Source organism: Abramis brama, assembly GCF_963993115.1.
Source record: "Abramis brama genome assembly, chromosome: 3".
NCBI lineage: Eukaryota > Metazoa > Chordata > Actinopteri > Cypriniformes > Leuciscidae > Abramis > Abramis brama.
The window spans coordinates 24341440-24351024 of NC_139965.1; the positions used below are offsets into that span (position 1 = coordinate 24341440).

At 39.8% G+C, this 9585-nt stretch overlaps 1 protein-coding gene across 8 annotated transcripts in view; it reads right to left on the reverse strand.

Moving 5' to 3' along the window:
• The window catches only part of herc1 (HECT and RLD domain containing E3 ubiquitin protein ligase family member 1), a 51163-nt gene that overhangs the window by 6896 nt on the left and 34682 nt on the right, over window positions 1-9585 (reverse strand). For 5 of the 8 annotated variants that reach the window (XM_084107478.1, XM_084107477.1, XM_084107473.1 and 2 more), the window contains exons 51-70: window positions 9462-9585; window positions 9255-9382; window positions 9043-9179; window positions 6999-7199; window positions 6734-6864; window positions 6355-6566; window positions 5493-5613; window positions 5221-5367; window positions 4988-5089; window positions 4689-4862; window positions 4256-4573; window positions 4080-4145; window positions 3638-3763; window positions 3374-3512; window positions 3095-3276; window positions 2796-2951; window positions 2392-2514; window positions 2170-2272; window positions 1883-2052; window positions 1627-1765 (exon numbers count right to left, since the gene is read on the reverse strand). The exon at window positions 9462-9585 is cut by the window's right edge. In XM_084107478.1, coding sequence (XP_083963604.1) covers window positions 1627-1765; window positions 1883-2052; window positions 2170-2272; window positions 2392-2514; window positions 2796-2951; window positions 3095-3276; window positions 3374-3512; window positions 3638-3763; window positions 4080-4145; window positions 4256-4573; window positions 4689-4862; window positions 4988-5089; window positions 5221-5367; window positions 5493-5613; window positions 6355-6566; window positions 6734-6864; window positions 6999-7199; window positions 9043-9179; window positions 9255-9382; window positions 9462-9585 — 2999 coding nt within the window. Of the gene's footprint in view, window positions 1-1626; window positions 1766-1882; window positions 2053-2169; window positions 2273-2391; window positions 2515-2795; window positions 2952-3094; window positions 3277-3373; window positions 3513-3637; window positions 3764-4079; window positions 4164-4255; window positions 4574-4688; window positions 4863-4987; window positions 5090-5220; window positions 5368-5492; window positions 5614-6354; window positions 6567-6733; window positions 6865-6998; window positions 7200-9042; window positions 9180-9254; window positions 9383-9461 lie in introns of all 8 variants that reach the window. The other 3 variants (XM_084107474.1, XM_084107475.1, XM_084107471.1) reach the window with 1 other exon arrangement.

The following is a 9585-nucleotide window of genomic DNA, read 5'->3' on the forward strand; positions in this document are numbered from 1 at the left end:
CATGCACCTACGATGACAATTTCAGACCCCTCCATGACTTCTAAGTGGGAGAACTTGCAAAATAGCAGGGTGTTCAAATACTTATTTTCCTCACTGTATATATATATATATATAGTTGTGGTCAGAATTAATACCCCATGCCTAAAATACACGGCTGGATCTTTAATGTTGTGGGCCTATTTTTTTGATAGAGGTCCTGGACTTCTTGTTCAGATACATGGTATCATGGATTCTATCAAATACCAATAGATAAAAAAATCTAAACCTTACGGCCTCTGCTAGAAATCTTATAATGGGCCGTGGCTGGATCTTCCATCAGGTCCAAAACAAACATCAAAATCAACACCAAAATGTGTTACGGAGCAAAAATGAAGCTTCTGCCATGACCGTCCTAGTTCCCTGACCTGATGAGTGGGCTGAACTGAAGAGAAGAAGCACCAACATTGATCTGGGAATATAAAGGATCTGGAGAGATTCTGTATGCAGGAATGGTCTCTGATCTCTTGTCAGGTGTTCTCCAAACTCATCAGGCATTATAGGAGAAGACTCAGAGCTGTTATCTTGGCAAAAGGAGATTGCAAAAAGTATTTAATAAAAGGGTGCCAATATTTGTGGCCAAAGAGTTTTGGAGAAAAACATTTATTTCGTAATGTAAAAGGATTGAAAGTGTAGGGGAAATCACTTCAATGAAAGGTTAGATTTTTTGCAAAAGTTTTGAATGAAAGATCAAAAGGATAAACAATGCAGATTTATTTTTTACAGCCATTTTTGATCATATTTACCAGGGGTGCCATTAATTCTGACCACAACTGTATATGCTATACTATTGAATAATAAGAATCATCTTCTAATTATAAAAATATCAATAAGAAAATAGTGTCCAAAAATGATGTCAGGAGGGGATATTTGTTTTTAACAACCCTACAAGTTGAAGAACAAAACACTAAACTTGGTTACGGTATTTATCTGACAAAACTATTTATCAAAAAATGCAAACTAAAGGTATAGGTTCAAAATCAGTTATTTATATTTTGTTGGATCTCTCTCTCTCTCTCTCTCTCTCTCTCTCTCTCTCTCTCTCTATCTGTCTGTCTATCCATCTATCTATCTATCTGCCCTAAAATTAACACTCGCCAAGCACGCAAAATTTCTATGAATCCTAAAAAATGCATGAACTTGAACAAACGTGAAAGATGCTCGGGACAGTTGACGAGCCAGCACTGCATAATCACGAAAGTTTAAGATCCTTGCCAATTTAAATATTCAAGTGCAAGAGGATGCGAAAGGAAGCTCATTCCGTTACTCGCTGTGTGGGAAGTTTTGTGTGCGCACACACCTTCAGCACGTGACCAGAAAGCTGTACATGCTCAGACAGTGCACAAATACAAAAACTGAACTCTCTTTCACATCTTCTTGCCCTTGAGCGGACAAATTCACAAAATTATGTAAAAGAATTGCGAGTATCCCAGTAAACATAGTCAGTTATGTCTTAAGTGAACGTAAACAGTTTAGAAACTAAACAAGTGTAAAGTATCAGTATATTAGATCTGTGCATTCGTTCTTAAAGTTACATCAGCTTATTCATAAAATATAAGCCTAAGCAAGCCATTGTTTATGTGTCTGTACCTGGAGCACGTGGCGGTACAGGCGGTGCAGTCCATGCTGCACTGTGGCAGCGACCTGCAGATATCTGCTGGATGTTTTTGCCTTGTAAAGCACTGAGGAGGGTCGGCTCTCTGACATGATTGGTGTGGCCCAAGCCCAGCTTAAAAAAAAAGAAAAAATTTTTTTTTTGTTTTGTTGCAAACCATGTTATTGTTCAGTTATTACATAAAAACAATGGAAAATGGGAAAGATTAAGAGTTTGTTTGTAAACACACACCTGTCCCTCTGAGTTGCTCCCCCAGGCGTAAACCTCTCCAGTTGAAGAGAGTGAAAGTGTGTGCTCGGCCCCGACAGCCACATCCTCTATAAACACGTCTGTTAAAGCTGGGACCTGCTGAGGCCGGTTATGATTTCGTGCTCGACCCTCCGGCAGACCAATCAAACGATCTGTTACATTAAAGCAAAAACATTAAGAAACCCAATGGATTGGATGCTTTGACAGTTTATAGAAGTGTACAGTTTCTCCCTGAGACAAGTATGCATCCATGTCTGCACATGGCTTACCCTGCCCAAACGTGAACACGTTTCCATCTTTGGTTAAAGCAACAGAGAACTGTGTGCCACATGCCACCTTCTTTATTCCAATTCCACACAAAACATCCACTTTCTGTAAAATAACAAACACACACACTTAATTTAGCAAAAACCAAGAGTTTATGACATGTAATATGCTTAACTGTGTATTCTTGCGAGGGTGTTGTCACATAAATATGTCAGTAGTGGTACCTGAGGGGAAGATTTGGCTGTAGAGTTTCCCAATCCCAGTTTGCCATAGTCTCCATCTCCAAACGCCCAGACGGTCATTCCATCAGCCGATACTGCCAAAGTGTGATTCAGCCCACATGCAACCTACACACACCGATGTTAAAATGAACATTATGTGAAAGCAAGAGGATAAACTAAATGACTTCATGAAACGACAATGAAATGAATTAAATTCCATTAACAAATTATATTATATGATTGCTAATATATTATAAATGAATACATTATATGTATAGAATGTATATGTATGTATACATTTTTTACATTTAAAAAAAAAAGGAAGTATTTTCACAAGTGAACTCAGACTTTTGAACAGCACTATAAAGGATGTATGAAGTGTGTCTGTAGCTATTACTCGGTTTTACCTGGCCGACCTGGTGGCCCTCCAGCGCGCTGACTCTTTCTGGTAACTTTTTGTTAGAAGTGTTTCCAAGTCCCAGTCTGCCATAGTCTCCATTACCAAAGGAAAAGAGCTTTCCATCTGCAGTCACCACTGCTGAGTGCTTAAATCCACACGACATCTGCACAGGAACAAACACCATTATTCATCATACACACCTTAGAGGAAGAAGAAGAAGAAGAAGAAGAAGAGGAGAACTGCCCGCTGGAGAGGCATCTGGGTGTATTAAAGAGTGAGAGTGAATGTGAGAGGTGTGTTTCCGACCTGGACCACCTCCTCTCCCTGCAGCGCTTCTATCTGCCGCGGTCTGCGCTGTCTGTCGCTGTTGCCATGGCCCAGTTTTCCGTAATCTCCATCTCCCCAGCTGAACACCTCACCACTCTCTGTTAGAGCCATCGAATGGCCATCAGACCCACAGGACGTTACCAGCTGGGTCACCACAAACCCTGCACAAAAATACATCACATCACTTATAAAGCTTCCAGGGTATTGTAAACATCTATAATGAAAGTCCTTCAGAGTTTGTGTATGATTGCAGCATGCCTTGCAGGGCAGATATAACAGTGAGGACGTGCAGATCGTCTGAATTTCCTTGTCCGAGGCGGCCGTAACTACCCTCTCCACATGCAGACACTGTCCCGTTAGCTTGGATCACAAATGTGCAATTCTGCCCACACACAACCTGACAATACAAAAATGATAAATTACATGAATTTGTATTTATTTGATTTGTACGACAGAATATTATAAATATCAAATTTTTGAAATCTGAAAAAGAAAAATACATTTGTGTGTGTATAATCATACCAGTTGGGCCTGAGAAAAAGAGGGAGCAAGAGTTGGCACCATTATGTTTCGCCCAGCCTCTGCAAGCTGCCCATGCCTGCCGGCACCCCATAAAAACACGTCACACTTCCCTCCGAGGTGCCAGTCCTTAAAATTCACAAGAGATATTCAAAGGTTTAGTTTTTTTTTGCAATTTTAATAATAATAACAACAACAACATTATATACATGTTGATAAAAATTGAGCAATAAATCAGCATATTAGAATGACCATGTGACACAAAAAAATTAAGTAATCCTCTTTGCCATCACAAGCAGAAATTACATTTTAAAATATTTAAATTGTAATATTTCACAATATTATTGTTTTTACTGTATTTCTGATCAAACAAATGCAGCCTTGGTGATAATATGTAAATCGACTGACATAAATATATATTTCTATCCCTTTTATTTGCTTTCACCTCTGGTCTGGAAGTGGCCCAAGACATGATCTGCTCATCTATCCCAGACAGCCACTTGCTGTTGTCCTGTGTGTGACGAAAAGACTGTGACCATCATCAACAACAGTTTATTTTTCACCATCAAATCATTAAACATGGCAGTCTCACAGGACAAGTGTATGTTTAATCGCCCTCACCATAAGCAATGCCAATTTGTCCTTGGCCACGGGCTCCAGGTCCGGGACGATGAAAGACTCGGGAAAGGTGTGTCCGCGCACAAGGGCCTCGGCTGTTTTGACGGTGGTGGAGAAGCAGTGAAGCCACGCCCACTCACTGCTGGCCCAGGAGCCGGGGAAGGGGGCGGGGGATGAGCCAGGCTCAGGTGGGCAGTGGGCCAGGTGAGGTGGGACAGGAGGATGACACAGTAGAGCGTCCAGCTGCAGACCCACCGCCAGAGACGCCAGACACTGCATGTAAGGGCTGTGGATGAGCTGCTCCCCGCACACCACATGAGGCTGAAACACACCAAAATAAACCAGGTATAAGAAACAGAAATTACCTCAACAACAACTCAACATTTTGCATTTTTCCATGAATACTATTTGCTAAAATTATATCAGTTTTGTGTACCTTCTCATATGCGTACTGCTCCTGAAGCATGATGGGAAGTCTCTCCAGGAAGGCTCTCATGCATGGAGCCATATTTAGTCCCACAACACCCTGCTTCTTCAGCGCCGTGCGGCAGGTTGCTAATACGTGATTGGTTGACATAAACTCTGCGGAGCTATTAACGACCAGCACATCCTGCAGAACAAGCACAGACTCCAATAAGCAACATCTTTTCTAGATATTTGATAATTTTTTTTTTTTTTTAACTCATCAAAATGAATGAAAATCAACTAAAATTGAAACTTTCAGGATTCTTTTACCTTTGAGCGATTGGAGCAGACAGCTACACCCACGTCAGGGATCCAAACTGTGTTGTGAATCGCTCCAGATCCTGCAACTACTGTTTGCAGCACTGATCCATCCTACACGTATAAACATACACACAAACGTATCATCATGAAAACACTATATTGATACTTTCAAGTTTGTTTGTTAGTATTGTAAGTTTAGCCTGTATGTGTTTATAAAGTGTGCGTCCATGACAGACACTGACCCGTAATGACCAGATGTTCAAAAGTCCACCAACCCCACCGGACACCAAAGCCAGCCCATCTGGACTGAATGCTACTGTCCGCACAGGACTCATGTGACCCCGGAGCTTGAACACACACACTGCTCCTTCACTCCGCTGAGGGTCTAGCTGGAGAGAGATCAGGGAAGTCACATTAAAAACACACAAACGTACATTCTAAAGGATAGGGAAGAACAGATAGCAAAGTATAATTTCAGAGGTTTTTAAATTGCTTAGATGTATGGACGCATTACCATCAGTTTGGATTTGGATTCTGATTCCCACCATGCATCAGGACAAGCAATGCTGGACTGAGAATATGACGAAGGGTCCTGCGGTACAGTCCACACAGATACAAGGCCGTTCTGACAACATCTGTGAGACAAAGAGTACACGTTTTAATTACCATATTCTTAATTTAGGACAAATTTCACAATGCACACATTTTTATGAAATAAATAAAGTGATTACAAATACTACAGAAAAATATAATTACATGCTAGTAAAACATTTAAATTTTGATTTCTGTAATTGGAAAAATAATGTACATTGCAAACTTACCAAAAAATAAACCAATAACAGTAACGTTAATAATAATCCAATTAAAAAGAATGTTTATTTGTTATATACTGAAATATCTACTGCTTATATCCCAAGCAATGGCACTTTAAATAATAATAATAATATTTATGCAAACTACCCTTCAAAATTTGGGGGTCGGTAAGATTTCTTTTTCAACATGCACACATTCAATTAATCAAAAGTAAAGTGAAAATTTAGCTCTGCCATAACGCAAATAAAAATATATTAAAACAGAAAACAGCTATTTTTAATTATAATAATATTTCACAAAATTATTGTTTTTATGGTATTTTTAATCAAATAAATACATTTATTTGATTAAAAATCCTTGTAAAAAACCTTTTGTAAAAATGACAAAATGTTTTTTTTGTTAATAATCCAAAAGCCAGTGGAAAAATCCTACTGGGTTTTTGATGAGGGAACCAGGGTGATGCTAACTTCCAGGTTACCCAACAAAAATATGTCATCCCTGCATCACTCTATTGGATTTAGCACTCTTATGTATTAGCGTGCACACTGTTTGTCTGGACATACGTGGCAAACATGTTGAGAGGTTTAGGTCCTAGACCAGACAGGTTGCACCAGGCAACAGCATTGACAACAGCAGGGTGGGCGATACTTTGCAGACACGTCCAGCTTTGGCCCAAACCTGTCCCCGACCCCATCCACAGACGCACAATCTCCTCTTTAGCACAGCTTATTAACACTTGCCCACCTGGAGCCCATCGCAATGAACTGATGCTTTCCTACGGTCACAACATACAAAGAGAGATCCAAGATTTGACTGTCAGTGAATTGATGAAGGCATGTTAAATTGCTTCTTCACACAAGGATTTTTACAGACAAGAATGTGTGAAAGTACTGTATGTGAATGCTTGTTTATATGTTTATGATGACTAATGATGACTCTAACCTTATGGGCATCAATAACCACCACAGATCCATTCTCTAAAGGCTCCTTAGAGCCAATCAGAAGCCTTCCATCAGCATATCCAACTGCAAAGGGCCGGTCCTCACTGTACCATGCGATTTGCATTACAACCACTGTAAAGATCGGCACCAAACATGGATACACACATGAAAAAATGCCCCAAAGAAATCTTGTTTACAGTTTCACAAAGCTAGAACAAACTGGGTATAATCGCATGCATTAGTATGGATTTTGTAAATGTCAGTACCGTCTTTCCTGAAGCAGTGTTGGAGTTCAGTTCTCTGCATATCAGAATCATCAAGAACCTCAAGAAGTCCCAATGTCCCATCCATGCGACCCACCAATAGCAGCTCTCGAGGCTCCCCGCCCCACAGAGACTCCGCCTCCTCCTCCGGCCAAGCTAACGATGATACCCAGTGAGGCTGCAGGTCCAATGAGGCCTTCCCACCTTGTGCACAAACACATCGTGATGCACTGATATTAAAATTCTGGGCAATTCTGATAAGCGAATAAATATTTTCTATATTAAAATATATACAATTTGTTCCATTTTGTCTAAATAAATGAAAAACAAAACACTGAAAACTACGTGAATTTAGGCATCACATTATAATATATAGTATGAAATAGTGGATATTTTGCTAACATTACATTTAACATGTTATTAAATCATTTTTTTTAATTTTATGTAATCTAAATGTAAAAATAGAGCAAATGAGTAGCACAATTAAATTAATCAACCAATACTGATAAATAAATAAATCAAAAATTTAAATGTTGGCTGATAACCGGTAGCCTGACTACGTCAGACTTCATACTTCCGCTCAATTTCATTTCGCTTCGGTACTCAGTCTGAGACAGCGTAATAGCTTTCCGTTTTCCTCCGGCCTGAAAACAGCCGGCCAATCAACGAACAGAGGGCGGGCTGAGAGCCGTGACGTAGACGCTGATTGTACCGTGGATGCGTAGATTTACTTCACATAATCTGCAAAAGTCGTTCACAGCCATGTTCACTCCGGTATTTCGCTCGATGGTTTTGTTTTTGCATCATACATGTGTTTACAGTGGAAGTTAGATGCGGCTGAGCATGCGCATAACACACGCCATAACCAAACGTTATGTGATTGGCTTACGGGTAACCAATGATTTTAAACTTCAGACAAGCGCCCCCCCGCGAGAAAGAAATGCTTTTCAATTATGCCATGCCAGACTCTGTCTACGAAGCAAAGCGAAGTAGCAGAGTTTGGTATTACCAGGCTAGGTAACCGGTATGGTACCAATATAAAGTAAGAATTAGGGATGGGATGATTACCGGTCTCACTATAAACCACGATAAAATGTACTAACGGTTAGTATTATCGTTTAAAATTGAATTATCATTAAAACCGTGTTTGATTATCGCGATTTTAATAACTCACTGTAAATCATGTCCCGCCAGCAACAGGCTGACGCAGGCGCAGCGCGATGTTGTTTTTTTATTCGAGAAGGAATGGCGGAAGGCAGATTAATGTTTTAAATCTTACCCGTTTATAAATTAATTTTGTACAGCGTACAAAACAATCGTCCAGACAAGATGATCACAAAAATATTATCAAACTCAGTAAACAAATCAACTCTGATTTCATTTTCAATACAATCGAAAACGGACACGCAAGACGGCAAGTTGTATTTGAATGAAACGAGAGAGCGCGTGCGCATCCGTTGTGATACATGTGCGCTGTGTTATAATGCGTTGTTATTCATTTTAAGGAAGGAAATGCCACAGAATATAATCTTGCTTAAAAAAGTGCATAGAGCTGCTTGTTTTATTTGTTGTTTGTCGATTTTCAAATATAAAACTTGTTGAAATGTTTTCAGTGTGAGCATCAGTTATTTTTGAACACTTTCATCTCGTTTTAACAAAACCGTGATAATATTGATAATCACGATAATTTTGGTCACTATTATCGTGATATGAAATTTTCAAATTAAGAATTCTTTTTCTTTTTTTTCTAATCTCTTATTCAGCAAGGACACATTAAATAGCTAAAAAGTGACATTTATAATGTTACACAAGATTTCTAATTTAAATAGTTGAAGTTCTTTTGAACCTTCTATTTATCAATGAATATAAAATTGCATCACTGTTTCCACAAAAATATTAAACAGAGCAACTGTTTTAGACATGATAATAAGAAATGTTTATTGAGCACCAAATCAGCCTTGGTGAGCATAAAACAAACAAGTAAAAATGTTATGGGTAAAATGGGTATAAACAGTAGTTTATATGGTGGTGATGGTGAGCAACTTACCATTGACTTGCCAAATGTTCACCATTTTCTCCATGGCAGCAGCCAAGTACTTCCCACTGACACTCCAGGCCACTGGAGCTAAGTTTGGATCACCTGGTGACCCCAGATTATTCATACACTCCTCTGAAGTATCATCTCTGAAGACAGACACAGAAGGCCATAAACATCACCTTTCAGACACAGGCCTAATTAGGAGAAAGAGAGGAACTCACGCTTTGTTAAAGACACATGTCTGCTGCAGGGTGTACTGGTTTTTGGTCACGCTCCAAACGCGGACCGTCCCATCATTCCCACTTGTAGCCAGAAGTCCTTTTTTACTACACCACCCACATGTGATCACCTACAAGAGACCAAATGACTCAGCATCAAAAACCATCCAGTGCAGTTAAAAGCAGCAAACAGCGCTGTGGGAATCATACCCTGCTCTGGTGGGCCTCAAGTCTGAAAGTGGACCACTTCCGCAGGTCTCCTGCCACGTCGGCAAAGGTCTGAGGGCGGCTCTGATTGTCTCGGTCGTGAGCCGCCAGTGTGCGCACCAGCTGC